At 39.8% G+C, this 24,275-nt stretch overlaps 1 protein-coding gene across 6 annotated transcripts in view; it reads left to right on the forward strand.

The window, feature by feature from the left end:
* The window catches only part of LOC136873986 (ankyrin repeat domain-containing protein 17), a 918,230-nt gene that overhangs the window by 211,409 nt on the left and 682,546 nt on the right, over positions 1-24,275 (forward strand). For all 6 annotated transcript variants that reach the window (XM_067147404.2, XM_067147402.2, XM_068227616.1 and 3 more), the window contains one exon: positions 8,242-8,386. In XM_067147404.2, coding sequence (XP_067003505.2) covers positions 8,242-8,386 — 145 coding nt within the window. The remainder of the gene's footprint in view (positions 1-8,241; positions 8,387-24,275) is intronic.

Genomic DNA, 24,275 nt, shown 5'->3' on the forward strand with positions numbered 1-24,275 from the left:
GGGAAAGCTCCTGGTAAGTTGTGTCCCGAGTTTTGAACTTCGGGTCTGTGATGTGACGGCTCCAAGGACCACAGTACGTTTGTCGCAAATATACAGCTTTATGTTTGAAGTCACACCACATAGATTCAACACATTGAAGCCTGAATGCTGGCTTTGGTTTTTATTACAAAACAAACTGTCAGTTGCTTTTTTAAAATCCTTGAAATCACGGTGGGTGAATATCTCCAAACCAAATGGAGATGGACACATTTGGGCCTTGAGAATCCTTTCATCCCAGTCTTCAGGAAATTCAGCGATGGTACTCTTCCTGCGTTGAGCAGAAAAAAGTGAGAAGTCCTGGTCGTTTGGTGGGTACCTATGACCACGAATGGGAAAAGTATGTAACCCTTTGAAGAAGTTTTTTTTTTTTTTTTTTAATTTTTTTTTTACGTCGCACCGACACAGATATGTCTTATGGCGACGACGGAATAGGAAAGGCCTAGGAATGGGAAGGAAGCGGCCGTGGCCTTAATTAAGGTACAGCCCCGGCATTTGCCTGGTGTGAAAATGGGAAACCACGGAAAACCATCTTCAGGGCTGCCGACAGTGGGGCTCGAACCCACTATCTCCCGATTACTGGATACTGGCCGCACTTAAGCGACTGTAGCTATCGAGCTCGGTGAAGAAGTTTGAGAATGTGTACTACACAGAAGAGGAAGTAAACCATTGTTTTATTTTTGTTTTGCGCAGGACAGCTGTCACTTACTAAAACCAGCTCATCCGTTATCTCGGAGTGTGGGATGCTAATTATGAAATATTGCAGCATTGAGAACCTCATTGGACCATTTGTGTTCATCATCTCATCATCATCATCATCTGTTCACCCTCCAGGGTCGGCTTTTCCCTCGAACACAGCGAGGGATCCCACCTCTACCGCCTCAAGGGCAGTGTCCTGGAGCTTCAGACTCTTGGTCGGGGATACAACTGGGGAGAATGACCAGTACCTCGCCCAGGCGGCCTCGCCTGCTATGCTGAACAGGGGCCTTGTGGAGGGATGGGAAGATTGGAAGGGATAGGCAAGGAAGAGGGAAGGAAGCGGCCGTGGCCTTATGTTAGGTACCATCCCGGCATTGGCCTGGAGGAGAAGTGGGAAACCACGGAAAACCACTTCCAGGATGGCTGAGGTGGGAATCGAACCCACCTCTACTCAGTTGACCTCCCGAGGCTGAGTGGACCCCGTTCCAGCCCTCATACCACTTTTTTCAAATTTCGTGGCAGAGCCGGGAATCGAACCCGGGCCTCCGGGGGGTGGCAGCTAATCATGCTAACCACTACACCACAGAGGCGGACATTTGTGTTCATATTAACGTAAAACCTTGGAAAACAGGAGTACAACATAGAGGAACGCGGGCAGTTGTAAACAAAATTGTAGCTTATCAGTGGTTTATTGGGAGTTGAGCAGAGCACTCTCACAGCACCTTCCTAAAGCACCACTGACTAGTGGTGTTCTCGCTAGCAACAGTCCAGACTTGTGGGGTTTTTGCCGAATTGCCGTATGTTTAGAGGCTAATACAGTACGACTTAAGTGTTTTTGACAGAATCGGTTGTGTAATCACGTGCGTAATGCTGAACACAACAAGATGCCGCCTATAACTCGTTTTTAGACTTTTCTGACTACTGCGGTTCTTGCCGGCAACCCTTCATATGTATGTGTCACATTTGTCTATTTTAATCTTAATGTTATGTTAAAATTGTATTGTTTTAGGACCTTTCGAATGAATTGTACAATTCATATTTATGGCTGATAATGACCCCGAACAGGGTCGAAACTTGTACCAAATAAATATTCAACTGTAATAATAATAATAATAATAATAATTATTATTATTATTGTGCTTTTATAGCTGCATTGGACCACTGTAGTCAATTTCTGTCCGGTCTTCTATGATATTTTATGTTTTTCTTTTCTTTTCTGATCTTTCAGTATTTCTTCATTTTGTCTGATCTTCGTTGTCGTTCTTCTGAAAATACCCTTTTAGTTGTTTCTCTTTTATCACATTTTGGTAGGAATCTAACTTTACTATTCTTCAATTTATTTAGTTTGTTTGATTTATAAATCCTCCAGTGTTATGTCTAATTCTTTCGTGTTGTCTTTTATTTCTTTAATCCAGACAGGTTGTTGCTTTTGTTTCCAAAGCTTTTCCAAAATTCTGTGTATTAACCTGTCTTGAGGTGTTCTCAACAGATGACCAAAGAATGATATTCTCTTTTTTCTCGTGAAATCTGTTATAGGTTCTATTTAACTGTAATGTAAAACTGCATTTGCAAAAGTATGTTGTATTGAAACAGTGGAATTGTAAATTTTACTTAAGGATATTTAATTTTCACGCTCTGATACTTTGTCTTTATTTGGTTTGGGTAACTGGTGTAATATCAGGCTGTAAACTGTCATTTGCACCAAATTGATGTTGCTGTCATGAATTTCTGTATCTGAGGCTCTTATTATTCTTGAAAGCAACTTCCTCAATAATCCCTCCATTGACCTACTGAGCTTAACACAAGAGAGAGATTTTCTTTCAGGGTTTTCTCTCTTTTGATGTCCAGTCACCTCAACCTACAAGGCAGCAGGTTGTATCAGATAAGGACAATATACACAAGTTTTATAGACACTGAATTTTGTTAAGACCAACAGAGTGATAGTTCTCATGGATGATTTCATTGCACAAACCGTTTATTAGTTAAATGTGGAGAAGATGTATTTTCGTAGATCATGGGAATCGCTTCCTGGATCTTTATGCTGGCGTGGTTTTAGCTGTTTCTTGAAACATGAGGCTGTTCACTGGTATGTTTTTGAGGATTGGGATATCGGATCCATATCATAACCAACTTTGATTCCACAAACTTCTAGGAATCTGATTTGCAGTAAACAAAGGCATGGAATGTTAACTTTGCTGATACAGTTGAGTGGAGAGATTTAAAGGTAAGGAAAGTACGCAGAGGTATATAGCAAAAATTTCTGATGATACAGTAAACAAGTCAAGGGTATTGAGGAAATGATTTCTACCGTTCTTCTCTCCTAAGTTACTTCAAAATACTTCCCTGTGTCCAGAAAGTGCTGCCTTCTCACATAGTCATTTTTACTGGACTCTTTAATGAATTTGCCATTATTTTTAATTTTTCCACTGTTATGTAAAGAAATACAGCATTTTGCTTGTCCTTCACTGGCTCCAATGTTGATTTATCTTGCTTTTAATTGAATCTGTGGAGTGATGAGAATCATCTGAATTGGTAGAACCAAACAATTGTTAGTAGCAGCTTTTTGTCATCTGTTTCAAATCCTTCTTTTATGAGAAAATGTTCAGTATTCCATTTCGGAGAGTACTCTACTAAAATGTTGGGCCTGAAATGCCCAAAAAAAGTGAAAATTAAATTTTGATGCTCGTAGATAATCCAAACCATGGCACACAGAGATATAATTATTTTCAGGTATGGCCATTTTTAAAGATTGTGCAGAAACATTTAAATCACATCTATTTGTTAATGTTAACATGTGTGTCACAAACACCTAGTTCTGGATTTCCTACTAGGCCATGACGAACACGAGTATCAGCTGGCTCACCTGAAGATCAAGTTTCGGCCCATAGAGCAAAATTTCAGAATTTTTGTTGGTGCTCAATGGATAGCAGGGTCTTCTTTCAGTGTACGTAACTTAAAAGCAACTAAAAATTATACCTTCATGAACGTCTTTACTCTGTTACTTTCAGATGTTGCAGATGTGCACTTGTATAGCATTAATAATTTGCACTATCCAAATAGCCGATAACTTTCAAAGATATTTAGTGTTGCCGTATGAATGACAAACAATTTTCATTATATAGTATCGCATAATAAACATGTTAAAAGGATTTCACTGAAACCAGAAATAATACAACAGTTTATTTCTTGAACTTCTTGCACCTACATAACTAAGTTTTAAAATAATAAACCAAAAGTTTATCCACATGGGGCATCTAGAATTAGTTGTGGAGAAACAATATTGAATGTGAATCTGTAGGGGCTGTTACTTTTTCTTGCATCTGTTCTTCCTCTTCCTTTCCTTTTCATTTAATGAAATAAGAACTGTCCGAATATTAAGCAGTTTAATAATATTTAATATTTATGCAGTGTGTACATATGATTCGAAAATATAGAAATTACGCTGTCAGTACAAGGTTTCATAATGAGAGAAAAGGTAGTGTTCTTTGTGTGCAGTCGAACAGGTGGTGGAGTGAACATTGTGAGCTGCAAATTTCAAAAACAGTCACTGGATACCTGGATTAAAAAAACAAAAACAACCCTTTCTTATTACAAAATAAATTAAGGTGATGGAAGTTGTAAATAGCTGATCTTGTGTAGAGGTGACGTAGGTCCAAATTGGATACTTTCCATTCATGATTGTTCATGGCAGGAGTATTGAAGAATTCTGGGTCTATTTCTGCAGTTTTCTGGAGTCATTCATCCAGGCACCTTTTGGTAGCTGGGTTTGGTGTCAGCTTATAGGTTATCAGATCTTCTATGAAGGAAGACGTTCATGCTAGATGGTATACAAGTCAATTTGGTGAAAACTCCGATGCAGTGTGCTCTTTTTTAAATTTTTATGTATCTGACTTTAGTTCTGTCTTAAAGTTTTAAGATTTCTGTATGAAAGGTACGGCCATAATATCTCAATTGCATACCGTTCTACTGTTGCAACTTTCAGCTTGAATAAGACATTGCTGTTCTTAGTGAAAGGGATTTGAGATTGCAAATCTCCATTGCAACCTGTATCGCAGCCACTGTTCTATCTTCAATGTGCTTGTGAAAGTGAATCCAGTGACATGCAGTGTCACCCCTATATATCTGAAGGATTTGACTATTTCAATTTTTTGTTTTTTTGCAGGTAAATTTATGCGTTGATGACAGTTCCCCTCCTTTCCGGAACTTCATAACCGCCTTACTCTGATTTATATACATGCCCGTTTATGCACTTTGAGACCATTTTGCTCAATATAACCATATCTGCATATAAGTACACATTCTCATTCCCAGTTACTACCTTTTGTACTTCGTCATGTGTTATGTTAAACATCAAGAGGCTCGGAGAGTCACCTGGTAGTATGCCATTCTTTTTTATATCTTTTGACTAAAGAAGGCCATCACCGATGTTTATTAAATTCTCTTCCATGATGTTGATTATTGAGGAAATGGTGTTCTGGATACTTGAAAGTAGAATATTTGAATGTCCTTGAGGCGAGGTAAACATAAATGTACTAGCAGGATTCCTATACACTTTACTGAGTGCCAGGTCATTTGATATGCACTGTACAGATGCGTGATAGTTGCCATTACTGTTGTAGAGACAGTGCTGGAAAATCATTTGTTTACTTAGTGGGTGGTAGAGAACATGTTCTTTAACATCTCAGGCAGGTATTTAAATGGCCTAGCTTCTGCACTCTAGGCAATATTTAAATTGGCCAGTAGAATGAGATTTTGTAGCACTTCACAAAATGTTCCATATTTCAGAAACTGTACAAGTTAATAACATAATTTTCAGGGTGACTTAGCAAATGTCTGGGTGTGTATAGTGGGAACTGGAAGATAATTTTCAAAGTTACAAATTTTTATTTCTAACTCCAGTGTTTTCAGAGGGATATACTGTTTTAGGCTTTCTACAGGCTCAAATATTTATCAATAGTGGTGTTTTGTGATAGAAGGTAGGCAGACTGAAATTTTGTGTTCATTATTTGGAGAATGTTTTGAACCTCAAATAATTTTGGAGGCTGTGTATAATTGTCAGCAATCCTATTATGAACGATATATTTGTATCACATGAGTTCAAACTGGTCCTATTTCATCGTTTGTGTTAAGATCAAGGACTCCAGAAATGCATCTCTACTGAAATAACTTCTCAAGAGTGGGCTTCTGCACTCCACTCATATTGAGACCAAGAACCGCTTACAATTTTACTGCCTGTCATGGGCTCCCAGGTCCTAACACATGACCTTATCTTCCAGACGCTTGTAAGCATTGCTCAGCATATTTGTTCTCCTTTACTATGATATAACCCCTTCATCAAAGAAGGGCAAGAATGCATCAAAAACACTTGTGAAATCCATCCCTGGCCCTGATTGTCCAGTAAGAAGAATTTTGTAGCCTACTCACTGACTGCATTTTGCAATTTGCACAACACCAACTAAATGTCACTATAAGCAGATGTTATATTGACATTTCTATCTTTTCAAGAGGCAGAAATTTTTCTTGGGCATAATCTACGCCATTTTTTGGACTACTGTAATCATTAACCCTTCTGAGTGCGAGCATTTAAAAATCTAGCTTGCACTGGATGCGAGAGGAGCTTTCACTGGACATTTAAAGGCTGGCATACCTGTGCATCAAACTGTTTTATGATGCCACATCTCTGTTAATTTCCAACCAATTTTGATTAGGCCTATATTGGTAATAGCTTTTTGGTCCACCATATATAGTGTGTTTAGTCTCATCGTTGAAGTGAGGTGATTTGCATATAAATTCACATTTGTCTAAAGATATGAATCAAATAGGAGGTGTGACAATCGTACAATTTTTCGAGAGTAAGACCTAAAATTTAGTTTCTGTGCTATTCCCATCAACATGGAGTGGGCTGAGGTAACATACATCTCATTTTAAATGACTGGAATCAATTCCCTTACCCTAGATCGAAATAGAAATAACATTCCTCGGGACTTTATGTACAGCTAAGTTTAGTGGTTCTGTTACACTCACACTCTGGTGGACGAGTTCAATTGGAAAAAAGAAGTTTGAAAGGCTTTACTGGTGGCACGACATTTAGAGCTAAACCTCGGGGTGAAAAAGACCTTACAAAATGTTAATTTCTTACATAATTATGCATGTCATCCTAATAAAAATGACATGGACCACTACAGCATCTAGCACAGATAGTATCGGAAACAACAGTCTCTTCTGTATCATTTCAGCCTCATCACGGTCTAATTTGGCAATATCAACATAAATGTCATCGGAATCATCGCTAAAATTATAACTGCTATCCTCATAATTACTAAAACAGTTATTTAATATACCTTGTATAGCATCACTAGAAAAATTATCTTTGTTTAGATGCCATTGCGGGAAAAGTACACAAGCGAATAGTAGATGAATTTGACACATCGATAACGAAGTGAAAAATCGTTAAAATGAATCAATAGATATATGAAATGAAAGAATGAAGCTTTATGTAGATGACTGTGAAGAGACGTCAGACATAGTTCGAAGGAAATTCACAAGATGGAGCGACAATGCAGATGCGGCACAATGCATGTCAGACACATCACTCCACAGCAGCAGATGGCTACTGCATGACGTGTGCTATACGACACTCCACGCTGTTGGGTTAAGGAAACTACTTGCACTACTTTCTTGCTCCCCTAAAAGTACTTTTTCAGAACCCGAAAGACCATGTGAAGGTCCTGACAATTTTCACAGTATTGGCCCACCAATACTTCCCCTGATGATATTTGCCTTTCCCTTTGGATTAAAAGGATTTTAAATTCTTTATATGGATGGAAATAGAGATCGGGCATCTATGAGTCTACAGTTTCTATCTTGTCTCAACATAGGGTATAAGGCAAATTATTCCTCTCTTCAGTGATGAGATTATGAAATATTTTTTTGAAATGCTAATGGTCAAAAAGATTAGGGCCTTTAGAAATCATTTGTGTATGCTATTTCCGTCTGTGCTCAACAGATGCTGTATAAATGCTGTTTTTGCGTAGTACTGTACAGAGTGTACATACATACAGCATACTGCGGTAATGACTGTTAGGTGTGTGAATGTAGAACCAACCCGACAGGTTAACATGGATATTTCTTCATTATAATAAAGAAGAGTATTGTATCAAAGATTTTATCTGTGTTATGTTACTGTATTAGCATTATGTTATATCTCGCACAGGAGAAAATTTGGCATTCATGTCACACTCATTACTTGTATTGAAAATTAAGTGTAAAGCACTATAAAATTTAACTCTTAAGCCAGAGGACTATAGTTTTCACCAACTGGATCATTATCTTTCTTCTAATATTTTATTTCCAGACCTGTTCCTGATGTTATTCTTTGCTTAGGGTATAAGACTTGCTTACAGGGGAAGCAGGGGATTGAAAGGGGAAAGCATGTACATTGGCTTTATGTTACAAAATGCAACTTTTTTTGATAAGAAGTAACACTGTTTTGTTGTTTCCATTCAGGTTGAATCCTTTGTGATAGACCAGGCCGAGTTGGACGAAGAGACTCGCCTGGAAACTTCCAAGTTCCTGCTGTCCCCTGAGGATACGGACCATTCAGTGGATCCTGAAACGCAGGCAAGGCTCGAGGCTCTTCTTGAGGCTGCAGGTATGTTAAATGACTAGTTCATATATAACGCTTGGTATTGATCCTAGTAACCTTGCTCTGTGCTATTAAGAAATGATTGTGGCTTAATGTTGTTGTTCTCAATGGCTGATGTTAGTATTCGTAAGTTTGTCGACTTACCTGTTCGCCAAATTCAGAACAGTGAAAGGATCCCATATAGGGAATTTTAAATATTGATTTTTGAGTTATCCTTTCCAAAATTCCTCTTTATCAATTTATGTAATCAGTCAAATTCATCTATTTCAATACACAGGAATATATAGAATATACAAGGGCTGCTTTATAATTAAGGACCATTTGCCAATAAAATAAGAATTATTACATATTGACTAATTACATATTTATGCCTCTTTTCATATCTTCAGCTACTTTTCCACATAATTATAAGCTTACTGCAATATTTGTCATAGCATGGGACAAGTTTTAGTAGATCCTCCTAGGAAAACCGCTTCTGACTCGTCATTTTACTTTACCGTCGGTGTGAAAATGCTTACTGCCGAGAAGCTTCTTCAGACAGAGAAAGAGGTGCTAGTCAATAGGTGGAAGATCGAGGCTGTAGGGAGTAGTGATGGGACATTCGATTCATTTTACTGAATAGATTCGTTTCATTCCGTTCACGTTACTGAATCGATACAGTGATCCGATTCACGGCACATAAGTCACCGCTCCTATTGCATCTGTGTAGTTAGGCCCTTAACACACGAGCGTTTTTTTTTTTTTTGTCGTCGTTATCGACTGCAAAAATACGCGTCTTTGTGGCCGGCTCGACCACTTCTGCAGTTCATTATAGCCACATTTTGTGGCCGAGCCAGCGACAAAATGTGGTCTGGTCAGCATCACCGCTGGGACAGTCGGCAAGTGGAACTTCGGTCAATCTCATTTATAATGGATTCTGAAGAGGAGGCTGTACTTCTTTTGCTTATGCGACGACGCAGGAAAAGAAGGAAAACGCGGACGATGTGGTTACATCCAATAGTAGAAGTCCGGCAACAGTTGGGGCAGTTTCATGCTTTACAGTATATCACGAACTCTGCAATTATCCGGATAAGTTTTTTTCCAGTTCTTCAGAATGTCAAAAACGTCTTTCGATGAACTACTACAGGAAATAGGGCCAATTATTTCATGGACAGATACTGTGATGAGGAAGGCTATATCGTCAGAAGACAGACTCGCAATAATTAAACATTTTGTAAATAAATACATGTAGATCTTACCTATTTCATTTTTCTCCTTTGTGCTTAAGTTCTGGAAGTTGCTGTGAAAGACTTCACAGATCATCTCCCATGCTCTGACCTTCTCAACTCGGTTGCTGCATGTATCACTAGCGTAGTTCCATATAGCGGGTTCGGCTTGAATCTCGGCAATGAACATATCTGTATCAAACGACTCCATCACGAATACTGCCAGCGGGAACTTGTCGCCAGGACGTCGCCCGTGTGTAAAGGAATGCGCTGCAGTCGGCAAGTGGTCGGTGGCCGGGATCGGCTATAGCTGGCGACGTGGTTCGCATGTGGTCGAGAAAACGCTCGTGTGTAAAGGGGAGGTATTCTTCCCATTGCATTGTACGGTAACGGCAAAGCGGCGACAGCCGGCCACACATGAACCACTTTTTGTGGTCGACAATGGCGACAAAAAAACGCTCGTGTGTAAGGGCCCTTAGTGTTTACTGATAAGACAGCAGCAACAACATTCAGTACTCGGTGCTGCCATCTGGTCTTCCTTCTATGAACTCCTGTCCCATGAGTTGTCTAGCTTTTAGATTCAGGTTTCTTTTGCAGCCATGTCTTCGTATCAAGTTTTGATATTACAAGGCCTTTCCCCCCACAGTGACAACTTCATTAAGTATATAGAATTAGATGAAAAAATATCTGCACACACACTCAATGATGTGCATTTAGCGCTGTCGCCCATTTGCGAGATTCCGTATCAATTGTTTGCCTAGTCTTGTCTTAAATGATTTCAAAGAACTTGGAAATTTCATTGTATTCATGGTAAGCACGTTATACAAAACAAATAAGTTAAAAAATGAAATGCAGGAAAAAAAATAGGTACTTCCGAAGTACTATGTTCATAAAAACCAGAACACCTTGAGAGACTAGAGATAGGAAGTTCATATGCACAGGACATGTGCATTAGTATGTTCTGAAGAAATGATAAGCATTTGAACCGTGTCAGCTGTCAGGTTCAAGGTCCACATCGATATCTCGGCGCACCACCACCAACTGGTAAAATGTGCCTGCAGCTCTCGTGACTATAAACGGAAGGTAATAGATCAGTGTGACTTGAGCAGACGTGTGAACCGTACCGTCAAATGAGGGAATTTGGAAGAGGGCGCATTATTGGCATGAGAGAATGTGATTCATCCATCCGGGAAATTGCTGCTCGTGTGGGACGAAGTGTGTCGGCAGTGCAACAGGTATGTACAGAATGGTTCACAGAAGGCCGTAGAACACGACGAGATGGGTCTGGTCGCACCACCCAGACCACCCCCTCAGGAGATCAACACCTCATCTGAATGGTATTGCAGGACAGATCTGCACCCTCCTTGGCTCTGGTGCAAAAGTGGAACAGTACAACACATTTTACACTATTAGGAGTGACAGTCCGTCGCCGTTTATTGCGGTCTGGGTTACAGGCTTCTCTGCCTACCTTTGACTAATGTGCATAAACATCCTAGACTGCAATGGTGTATGAAATGATGTCACTAGGGACAGGAATGGCAGCAGATAGTGTTTTTGGACAAATCCAGGTTCTGTTTGTTTAAAAATGATGGTCGCATTTTGGTTTGCCGCAGACAGGGAGAGGCATCACATTGACTGCATTTTCACAAGACATACAGCGCCAACTCAAGGCCTTATGGTGTGGTGTGCTATTGGGTACGACCACAAATTACAGTTGGTGAGTGTCCAGGGCCCTGTGACCAGTATGACCTACGTGAATGACATCCTGCGACCCATAGCCATACCCTTTCTGCACGATGCCCCAGACGTCATATTTCAGCAGGACAATGGGTGACCACATGTTGCAAGCGTTAGGGAGACCGGAACAGTCAGTTGTTCCGAAACATTAGGAGCTTGAGGGGGAGTGTTTTGGCACAGTGTGCCAGCACATGGGATAGTAACTACGCGGTAGAGAGAACTTCATGAGGCAACATGACACTCTCCGCATTGGGGAATGGGCCTATACCGGATGTTCTATGTGTAATTATGGCCAGCATAAAGGTGCACGGAACTTGAAGGAACAGTCGGAACACTGAAATTCGTACCCCGTAATCACGTTTAAAGCCTGCTTTTAGGTTAAGATTATTTTGGCCAATATCAAATACATATAACACTGTTACAATGGCAGTACAGATGTTTAAAAGTAACAAAAACCCAAACCCCATGGCACTGCAGCCCTTGAAGGGCCTTGGCCTACCAAGCGACCATTGCTCAGCCTGAAGGCCTGCAGGTTGCGGGGTGTCGTGTGGTCAGCATGATGATTCCTCTTGGCCGTTATTTTTGGCTTTCAAGACTGGGTTAAAAGTAACTAATCCAAGAATATTTTCACCAGTTGAATGTATCGGCCTGTATTGAGAGTAATTAGGGCCAGGATAAAACTTCTCGGCACTTGAAGTAGTCGGAACTCTGAAATGCCTGCCCAAATAATCATGTCTAAATGTTGTTTTTAGGATAAGAATGTTTTCATTGATTCTGAAGTACACCTGTCACAATTAGATTGGCAGTAGATGTGTTTACAAATGTCACAATGTTATTTTCACAAATTTAAAATATACTCGCACAGTTGAAGAAACATTCGTTAGTACTCTACATACACAATATTAAAGCAGAACATGAAAATAAAAATTGTGGGATGTTTAAGTTTGAATTGTCTCGTCATTGTGCCGGTTGAAGATCCCTTTGCAGACAAAATGGCAGAACATAAATTGCATTTCACTCTGTTTGGTTTTATTCTAGTAAAAATGTCCTAAACAGGACTTCAGTGCGACATTATGCAAAGTTTACAGTCTATTGTGTGGTATATATTACTAGGCTTCTATGAATAACAATCTTACACGGAACTCAAAGAATAAAGAGGATATGACAAAACACGGAACACTCTAGCACGTGGTGGCGCACTACTGGTATAAACAGTCAGCTAGTGGGCGAACGGCTGTGCATAGTGGCGTTTCTGACAGGATAGCGAGTCACTGTCTGTCTCGCTTGAGAATGTTTCGAAACAACTGACATTCGGAGTTCAGGAACAGCAGAACATAACTGTGCACCGGCATAGTGTACTGAAACAGGGACATAGTGCTCAACCCTACATGTTGCTGCATGAATACGTGCCTTCTTGTTGTCACAGGATGTCAGACTGTAGGCCTGGCCTGCTCGATCACCGGACTTGACGCCAATCGAAAATGTGTGGGATGTGGTGTAACGAGGGGTGCCGCGCTGTGAGCCAATGCCAACCACCAAAAATGAACTGTGGAACGAGGTGAATGCAGCATGGATGGCTATACTCCAGGACGCCATTTGAGCCTTGTTTGTGTCGATGCCATCATGCATGGAACAAGTTATCAGTGCCCATGAAGGACCCAGTGCCTACTAGGCAACAGCACACATGCTGAACCTAGGTGACTGAAATGCTAATAGTTTCTGCAGAACATACTAATGAACATGTCCTTTGAATATGCACTTCCTAACTCTAGTCTTTCAAGGTATTCTGTTTTTTATGAACATAAGTGTATATTACAGTACAAAACTTATAGTTGATATAATAATAATAATAGACTCATCTGATGTGGGAATGATGTTGGGAGTAAAGAAATGTAAGCTGCTAACTATTGAACGTGGTCGGTACACAAACTTCCAACCATATGAGCTCCATACCGGATCTTTAATTGAGGGAATTACACAAACGGAGACATACAAGTATCTTGGATTTGCTCAGAATGCAACCCTGGAGCACAAGAAAATCAAACAAGAACTAATTGATGAATATACATAGAGTTTGCATCTGATTTTGCGCAACTACATAAATGCCAAGAACAAAATTAAAGCAATAAACGCATATGCTATTCCAACTCTTGTTTATTCATTCGGAATTCTGAAATGGTCTGCTACAGAAATAGCATACAAAGAAAACCGAGAACTGTGCTCACCACCTATAGATTACATCATCCAAATTCATGCATGGAAAGGGTCACTCTTCCACGGAAATTGGGAGGCCGAGGAGTGCTGGATCTTCAAGTCAAGCTCCTGAATCAGATAAAGAACTTAAGGAGATACTTCCATAAAAAGCAAGAAAACAGCCTTCTCCATAAAGCTGTAGTACTTGCGGACAAGTACACTGTTCTGTATCCATACAATGCCTCTGACCCACATACAAATCACAAAGTATCCCTGCAGGAGAAAGAAAGGACATGGTGAGAGAAGACCCTCCGCTTAAAATACTACAGCAATCTAAACCAACAGAGCATAGACAAGGATGCGTCTTGTATGTGGTTACAAAGTGGGCACGTATTTGGGGAGACAGAGGGATTTGCAGTTGCTATACAAGGCCGAGTAATAGCTACAGACAATTACAAAAAGTACATCATCAAAGACACCAGCAAACTCTCTGACAAATGCAGACGATGCTTCGTTCATCTCGAGACCATCGACCATATCACTGTGGGCTGCCCAGTACTTACCCCCCGTAGAATACACGAGACGACACAATCATGTCTTGGGAATCATACACCAGGCACTTGCTCAGGAAAACCAATTCATTCAGGAGCGTATCCCTTATTACAAGTACCATCCATCACCACTTCTGGAGAATGAGTTGATTAAGCTTTATTGGGACACTGCTGTAGTGACAGGCAAAACAGTCAACCATAACAGACCAGACATTATACTGGTAAACAAGAAAGCTGGGACAACTTTCATTATTGACATCGCTATCCCCAGTGACACCAACATTGACAGGAAGTACCGTGGAAAATTCTCCAAGTACAAAGAACTTGCAGAAGAGATCAATAGGATCTGGAACATGAAACTGGTACGGATAGTCCCTGTGATTCTGTCAGCCAACGACCTCATTCCACGCACACTTCACAAGAGTCTGCGAGAACTGGGTCTTCCACTGAACATCCACAAAATTATGCAACGTTCTGTCCTCCTGTCAACATGCAACATTGTGCGATTGTTCCTCTCGCAAGAATGAAGATCCCGTTGTCTACAGTTTTGTATATACCTGTGCATCAGTGTTTGTATTATAATGTGTAAATACTTTAATTATTGTAAGGCACTTGGTGCATCCCGTGCCCCATTACTACCCATATTTCCTGTGGAGAAGTGTATGAATAAAAATAATAATTTTAAACAATAATGGTTTTCTACAGTTCTCTGAAAGTCACACCTCTGTTATATATAGAGAATTAGATGCAAGAATACCTGTGTTCATATAATAATTAGCATACATATTAGGCCTAAATGTAAGTTAAACAAATAAAATGCATTAAAAAGTTGTCTTTTCTGTACATCACTATATGCTTATTAAGTTACAGTATGAAAATTACCTGATAATAATAATAATAATAATAATAATAATAATATAATAATAATAATATAATAATAATACATAACTGAAATCTTATAGCCTACACTAACTTGTAGTTGTTCACAGTTCTCAAAACATCGGGCATTATTTCAGATTGACATTTAAAAACATTATCTTGGGCACTTTTTCACTGGTTAGATGACCACGTGTCTCCGTTGTGATCTGTCCCTCCTTAGAGAACACATGCTCGCATGGAACAGAAGTGGCCATGATGCATGATCTCAGTTTCATAATCTGGAAGAGTCTAGGGAAGAGAGGTCTGTGTTCCTGCCAGCATTTAAGTTGATCCACCACTCTTGGAAGTTGTGGCATCCGCAAATATTTACCAGGTGCTCGCTGCTTTTATGTCATCTTGAAGCTCTGTTTCGACAATAGTATTACATTTTTTTTCGGACAGAAGTCGAGCAGCTAGAAGTGGGAGCCTCGCTTAGTGGTTTCGAACTTGAATCTGTTGCTCCATATTTCCTAGAAGTTCTGTTATGGAGCATTCATAAATTATAGCATCTTTGGTTTGTGATTGAAATTCATACTGCTTGATTTGTGGATCAAGGAATGTTGCTTCCCTCAAAAGTTGCAAACTAGCGTATTTACCATACAATTTCCATTTTATTTCAGAAGTAACCATGGCTGTCAACTTTTCACTTTTAAACGGCTTGTTTTGAAATTTGTTGCAGTGATCCAACAAACCAAATATTAACAAGCCTATTTTCGATATGGTTTCTTTTCACTGCTCATCTCCTTGGTGACTTTTTCAAAACACTGTAGTATCTCACAAGATTTTTCTGTTACATACTAGTCGTCTGTGATTTTCTGAAGTAAATCAGGTTTCACTCTGACTAGTGTGCTCGACAAGACAACAGGTGGACCTGAAGGATTGTTCACTGGAGACCATAGGAACACAAGAGCGGCATTGGAAGACCCCAGAAGAGATGGCTCGATGACATAAAGCCGTTGGTTGGAACACACTGGTTCTCCGTGGCTCAATCCAAAGACAATGAAAGCATATGGAAGAGGCCTATATCCAGCAGTGGATTGAAATTGGCTAGAAAAGAAGAAGAAAGAAGTGTCCTTTGAAAGGGCTCTTTTACTTTTGAGCTTTGATGAACAAATTCAATGTTTGCTTTCACTTTGTTCCATATTTCTAGAATTGTTTCAAGGCTTTGATTGTATAGTTAAATTAAGGGAATGTGCGAAGCATGGTACATACCCCTACTGACCCATGCGTACTGCCTTGACTATATTGCTTGCATTATCGGTTACACAGGCTTCAATTTTCTTGCTTATACCCCATTCTGTCACGATTCTCTTAAGTTCAGATGCTATGTTCTCTGAAGAATGATTGCCACGAAATTTACTGCACGACAATAAGAAAGATTGCAGTATGGAGTGTTCATCTATAAAATGTACTGTGATGGCAAGATAGTTTTCATTCTTCACGGATGAACAACTATGGTTATACAAATTCATGGGGCCTCCTCTGAGAGAGTGGAGTAGATTTTATCAGCTGTTTCATCATACCTGGCATTTAGCATGGAATGAGAAAGGTTTTTTCTGTAGGAAGTTCATAATTACGAATGATCATATTGAATAATTCTCTGAATTGTTTTCACGCAAGTAAGCTGAATGGAAGGTATTCTGTATCTCTTACCTTGAACATTTGCACACCGAGTTCGATAGCTGCAGTCGCTTAAGTGCGGCAAGTATCCAGCATTCGGGAGATAGTGGGTTCGAACCCCACTGTCGGTAGTCGTGAAGATTGTTTTCCATGGTTTCCCATTTTCACACCAGGCAAATGTTGGGGCTGTACCTTAATTAAGGCCACGGCCGCTTCCTTCCCACACCTAGCCCTTTTCTGTCCCATCATCGCCGTAAGCTCTATGTTGGTGCGACGTAAAGCAACTTGTAACATTTGCACATCAGGTTTGTTTACGTTTGTGTGAATTGACAGGTTTTGTTGCATACCTGGTAATTTTGGTCTGTGTTGGGTTCAGTGTAGAGGTTGAAGCCACAATACGCTCTTGATGAGTTGGAACAAGGGAACTGGCAGCAGACGTAGAAGCCACAATACACTCTGCTCCAGTAAGTCGTTCATGATAATCTCCAGCTCTATTCAGTTGCTTTAAACAACTTTCATTTGGGTTTGTAGCAAGATGTTTGAGCCGCAAATGTCTGTTCATATTAGTAGTCGACGAACCTTTAATTGAAAGTATTGATGAACAAATATTGCACTTTATAATTCCCTGATCGTATGAAATAATCCCACACCGGACTTCTTAAATTTGCCATGATACTCGTACGAAATTCACAGGTGGAAAGATATACACTTCGCTCACTGAAATTCATGAACTGTCCTTAGTATTAAATGCAAGTAAACGGTATCAATTTTGAAACATGCAAATTCCCTTCAGAAGTTCCCACCAACAGCAATCTTCTGCAGTAGTTCGTACCATTAGCAGCTCCTGCATTGCTCACGTGTGGTACATGAACACGCTCAATGGGTGCAGGCCTGAATTATGGTTGCCAGATTGGGTGAAAAGTCTTGTATTGGCCTACCTATTCAGGAATGCAGTTGGCGACTAATGACAAAAGTTTTGTCATCTTCATTAGAAAAAAGAAAGCTAGTCACTCTGCGTTTCCGGCAACGCAGGATGGGAAAGTTCTTGGATTAGGAAGGTAGCAGCGATGGCTTTAATTAAGGTACAGTCCCATCATTTGCCTCGTGTGAAAATGGGGAAACCACGGTTAACCATCTTAACGGCTGCAGACCGTAGGATTCGCACCCACCATCCCTGAATGCAAGCGCATAGCTACACGATCCTAACTGCACGTCCAATTCACTGTCATCTTTGAAAATATGTATTTTGCTATCAGAGGTTTTTTTAAATCGTCATATTTTATATAGGCTACCCGAGATGTACAGTAGCCCACTGGTTTTCTGATTCAGCATACTGTTTAAGTTATTGTATCAGTAGGCTTCATGATTCGATGATTGCAGTCTTGTGCAATGATGTGACATACAGACTGAGAGAATCCTGAGCTGTTCCTCCCTATATAAAGCAGGTAATTTTGGGTGGTCATGAGCATGACTGTCATAGGGTAGGCTAGAATTGTCAAATGTCAACTAAATTATAATGCTAAGATTCATTAAACTAATAAATAGTATAACTTAATAGCCCACCTAATTACTAGCTACTTTACAATTATGTTTTGACTACCTTTTTAACACTGCAAATAAATCCACCTATATAAACCTCCCTGTAAGAGAGGAGAGTGAATGCAAGTGGGTATTGTTTTCAAATGAGCTGAGAGAGAGAGTCCGTTATAGCGCACGATTCTTTCAGTGTGCTATGGTTCTGTATGTCTAGCTGCAACGGAAGTTCAGCTCCCCGCCAGTGTATCGGTAGTGTGTCGTGTGTGTATTGTGTCTCGCTGATCTGCGATTGTGTATAATTCTTTCAGTGTGCTATGGCTCTGCATGTCTCGCTGAAGCAGAAGTTTGGCTCCCCGCCAATGTCCAGAGTGATACAGATGTTGATTGATATTATTAATGTCCAGTGTGCCGATAATGAACCACGTGTCTGTTGTCTCTCACTGATCCTTGAGTCTCCCATTCAGGACTGTCTGCTGTGAGTCAGCTGAATTGTGTGCCATGAGCTCGCCGTTCTTGCGAATCGATTTACTTGGACACTTGAATGAATTGATACACTGCTTCGAATCATGCACTCGGTAGCCAACACTAGTAGGGAGTGTGGTCGAAGTCTGGGCAAGTGTTTGTGTTTGAACAGTACCTAGTAACTACTGTCTCTCCCTCCACCCAAAGAAGTTTCTAAGTGGGAAGTGTTTCAATATTGACGACGATTCCGAAATTATGTTCCTCTCACAAGGGAGTTAGCACAACTTGCGATTGCAATTGCAGGTGATTTGTGGTTTGTTTGAATATGTTTGAGGTGCTGATTACAACACAGTATAACTTAAGTGCCATCGCCAATTACACTGTAAGTTACAAAGATTCACTATTCCGCTCAAAGTAGACCCTATCTAACAAGATATTGTGGCTTTAGTAACTTTAGACACCGTAAACGTTTTCTCTAGCTACTTTAGTTATTTTACGTGTATGCTATGGTCAACACGTCGTGCCGTGTCCAAGGTCACCAGACTAGGGGAACTAGACAGACATTCCGCATACGAGTAAGGAAGCTAGTATAATAAGAGACCTCCGTCTGTGTTGTATCTGCTTCGACCCTTCATAAAGTTTCTTCTGTTTGTGGTGTTTCCAATTTCGTAGGGAGTCAGTCATCGTAATAGTGTGAATCCTGCCAATATAGTGAGTATAATTGTTAGCCATTACAAGCACAAACGATCCAGAGAAATTATGGTGAGAGAAATGCAGCTGCATTCATAATCAATGTAATAGACGAAACAGTGGTAAACAATGGTAATAATATAATCAAGAAAATACAATAGACTATATTGACGAATATGAATACGCAGAGGTAGACTTATCCGATTGTGAAAATATTATGAACGATCCAGAACCTGACTGTGAGGAAGAGTCGTTAATAAAAAGTGATGGAAGCTGGTTGTTTGCGTATCTGCCAAGCTTACCGGAGAGGAAGAGGTGGGGGTGCTGGATCTTTTGAAAAGGCAAAGGAGATAATTTCGTTCCAAGATTCTGGGAAAACCAAACGATTAAGCTTCAATACAGTACAGAAATGATATTTTATGGTGCAAGGCGTACATCATCTACAATATTTACGTCACATAGTGGAATAAGGGGAGCTAGGCCAGCGCTGTAAACTTCCCCTGCATGACGATTATGTAGCTGAAAAGTTCAGGGTGGAGAGAACTCTTCTAGGCGCTAATGTTCATGACAGGGATATTCGTGCTTGGGGTTTGGAAAAGGCTCGAGAAATAGGACTCACTCAATTCACTGGATCTATCCATTGATGGGTTGCAGACACACCATCTTGGTTCATGGGCAATAACAAAATGTGTAACCACTAAAGCCTGGAAGGAACAATGTGATGTGTTTCACAAAGAGGTAATGTCCTTAATGAATACCATGGAACGTATACAGATTTATAACACCGATCAAAGTGGTATATGAAAAGAACTTCACTCATCGCAAACTCTGCGTTACAAGGGAGAGAAGTCAATAAGAAGTTCTTACTAGGATCATGAAATTTGGTCGATACTTCTTTATTTGGGATGAAAGTAAGCACAGAGAAAAGTAAAACAATAGTGATGACAAGGGGAAGGCAGAAGAAAGATAAAACTGAATGGTAAAATTCTGGAAGTGGTTAAACGTTTCAAGTACTTGGGAACTGTGATCACAGAAGATGGAAAGATAACCGAGGAAATTGGAAAAAGAATACAACAAGCAAACAGCTTCTACCCGAGTGTAAGGGGTATTTTGTAGAACCAAGATGTCCTGTAGAAATGTAAGAAAGTATTATATTCAACCTATTATGAACCCATAATAAGAAAGTATGGTCCATGGGAAATCTGTCATCAGTTCCTCCATCAGACACTTGACAGTGGTGTTGTACAGTGCTGGGCTTATTGCTGACCCCTGATATACACAGACATCAACATGTGAAGTGAGTTCAAAGCTTCCGTAATTCTCACATTCTCAAACATCACCCTTTTGCTTACAGATGAGCACAAGGAAGCTTCGATAGAACTGTTCTGGCATTGGGAATCCAGTGAGGATCTACAATATTTTCATCAACCAGCCATTTACTTTGGCACCTAGGACTTCCCATATTTCAGCTGGTGTAATTAGGGCCAACCAATTTTGCCATTTCTTCATTTTGACACAGCTACAGAAATATTAGAACGGGTGATTCAGGCACAAACCCCTCAAATGGATACTGTGAAGCTGCTTTGTCCCATGGAAACACCTCATTTAGCTACTCTTAAATTTCTTCTTCCAGCAGTTGTTAATTGGTTGACTGCTGGTCATTTACGTTCCCCAATCATCGTTAGCATACAATACGTGGTAGCGGCGATATTGCTGGATTGTCTTTCATGCTGAGCAGCGAACTTTTGGATCTGCTGCATACCTTCTGTTGTCTCCAAGTCCTCGTAGAGGCCTTGTTGCACTTCACTTTTAACTATTGCGACGACTCTCGTGGCATGCTTTCTGACGGCCTTATATTCTGCCATTAGATCTTGTTTGTTCTGGTTGTCTTTCTGTTCTCACCATGCTTTAAGCCCAGTCATTTTCCTCTTCAGTGCCTGTTTGACATTTATATCCAAAACCAGGTTTTGCTGTTTATTTGAATCAATTTTTTTAAAGGGGTGTATGTGACATTGAGTAACCTTTTGAGAAACTAAAAAAACTGTGTGAAGACTAAGTTCAATGTATGCATTATCATATTTTTATCTAAGTGGTAAGTTATAAAGTGATGTTATATCAAACAAATTTTTACCTTGAAGTAAACATCCAGTTTTTATTTAATAGTAAACTTTACCTACATACATTCTTAAAATAAAATACAACCTTTAACTTGAGAAATTGAGTTAGAATTAACTTAAATTAATTTTATGGAATTCCATATGATAATTATTCTAAGTAATACATAACTTATTATTCAGCCTCACACTTTAGTACTTCAGAACATACTTTCTCTTCTGCCACAATCTCCTGAAAAGACGTCTGAGATTTACGTTCAGCAAGTAAAAACTAATAATATGATATCACTGTTGCTTCTTACTGTATAGAACAAACTGGACAAGCAAACAAATATCATAAACGTCAATATTTTTATTCAAACTGCTCTTTTTTCAATGCTCTTACTGCGTCATTTTCATGTTCAGTTGTCCACGAAAAGGTTTCTGTGAAGAAATCCCTGTGCTCAGAAGGAATGTAGGTCTGGACTTTCATCAGATGTATCTTTTGTATTTTTTTTTTTTTTTTACAAGTTGCTTTACGTCACAGAGACACAGAAAGGACTTACGGCGACGATGGGATAGGAAAGGGCTAGGAGTGGGAAGGAAGCAGCCATGGCCTTAAGGTACAGCCCCAGCATTTGCCTGGTGTGAAAATGAGAAACCATGGAAAACCATATTCAGGGCTACTGACTGTGAGGTTCGAACCCACTGTCTCCCAAATGCAAGCTCACACCTGTGCACCCCTAACCACACAGCCAACTTGCTCGGTCTTTGCTTTTTTTTTTTTTAATGGGAACTTTTCCATTTGGGTATGACTGATTGTAGTAGTTGCTCTTGAACTAAGACCCACGAGGGAAGTTTGGTTGGTGCTGATGGAGAAGTTAACTCGTTCGTTTCTTGGTTTTTATTTTTACTCTTCAGAGAGAAAGTCATTGAGACAAGCACATTTAAAATAAACTGCCATATTTGACCCGTAGTCCTCTTTCAACCTGAGGCATGGGAAACGCCCATTAAAAGTAATCGGCAAGCTTATGTTTAAAGTTTCCGAAATGCACAAAAACAGATGAGACCAAATAGTGAGTTACCTGTGAATTTTCAATCTGCTGTTAGAAACTCAAAGGTGATGCCTTGCCCTGCTGGTACAGTACCTCTGGAATCTGTCCACATTTAATCTGGGGTGTTGTCATTCTTCTGCATGTCCGTGATGTCATGTCATGACATCACTTAGTGGCTGTGCTTTCTGTATATCTCTCAGCTAAAACTACTTAATCTTTGTGGTTGCTCTCTCCCAGCATGCATTTTCTTCTTAAATATTTTCCTTTTTATTCCTTGTTTATCCGTGGTATATTATTTCAGTGTTTCATGTTTTGTTGTCCCCTCCATTTAGGGCCACAGGCAATTTTCTCAGGTGCTGTCATCCTCCGCACTTCTCATTCACCTCGTTAAACTTGGATTAAAAGTTTATAGCTCTGTTCCATCCACCTGGTATTATTGGTAGTTTTTTCTGTTGGAAAATTATTGAATATGTTTATAGTTTGTATGCACGCTTTATTCTCCTTTCTTCTCTTTTCTTATTTGTGAGTCCATTGTACAGAAGATACTAAAAATAATGGAAACACCTGAATGAACATGATTAATATGGCATTGGATTAACATTAGCCTGCTGTAGAGGTATAATCATTGCTAAGTGGATGCATACAGTTTTTGAAATGTTTCCGGTGGACCGGGTGAGTTGGCCATGCGGTTAGGGGCGCATGCTGTGAGTTTGCATCCGGGAGATAGTGGGTTCGAATCCCATTGTCATCAGCCCTGAAGATGGTTTTCCGTGGTTTCCAATTTTCACTCCAGGCAAATGCTGGTGCTGTATTTTAAGGCCATGACTGCTTCCTTTCCACTCCCAGGCCTTTCCTCTCGCATCGTCGCCATAAGACCTATCTGTGTCAGTGCAACGTAAAGCTACCAGCAAAACAAGTTTCCATTGGAATTTTTTACCATTTGTCCTGCTGTGCGGTATTCAATTCTGTCAGCAGTGATGGAGAAGGAAATCTGCACTCGATTCTTGGCTGTAAAAAGGACCACAGATGCTAGATAATGTTCAAGTTAGGTGATTGGTTGGGCCAAAGGAGGTGTTTCTTAAAATCTATCCATTTGTTTGTAAAATTAGACCTGAGGTGAGCTATATGTGTTAATTGGAGCATTGTCATCTTGAAAGACTGCATTCTTATTAGGGAACATCTGTACCATTTGATAATCAATACTATAGGACACAACGTTTGGCCATATATATTTTTTTTTTTACAGTTACTGTGGAATAAAACCAACATTATACCATGAAATTGTGGTCTCTCCATTGTAGGGCCACCTCCATGTTTAATAGTATTCTACTGCATTCACTTAGAACACAGTAATGACTAACCAGAAATAGTGGAAATTAATAAAAATTATTAACATGGAAAAAATCTGCAAGGCTGAAACTTCTCGCAAGACAGTCAACTAACTGTGCTGCAACCATCTGTACTCATTGCAAGTTAGGGAGTTCTCCCATTTTGCCTCACGAACACCTGGCCGATTTCATGCAGGAATATGTACATTTGTACTTTTGTATTTTGTATACTTTAGTATGAAATTTACTATCTTTTTGGTCTTGTGGTGTGTCAACTACATGTTACGTAAAATTGAGGACAGCTTCTTTATACACAGTTCAAAAAATTAAGGGAACATGTTTTTGAACGTATGCCATGCTCCACAAAACAGTTCCTCACACCTAGGTATATTACCAACTAACCCTTTATTCTTTACCGTGGAAGTATACAAGAGAACATTGATGGATTTGTGCTCAATTTCAGAACACAAACAGAAATGTCCAAATAGGGGCAAAAACAAAGTTATA

Source organism: Anabrus simplex, chromosome 5, assembly GCF_040414725.1.
Source record: "Anabrus simplex isolate iqAnaSimp1 chromosome 5, ASM4041472v1, whole genome shotgun sequence".
NCBI classification, from domain to species: domain Eukaryota; kingdom Metazoa; phylum Arthropoda; class Insecta; order Orthoptera; family Tettigoniidae; genus Anabrus; species Anabrus simplex.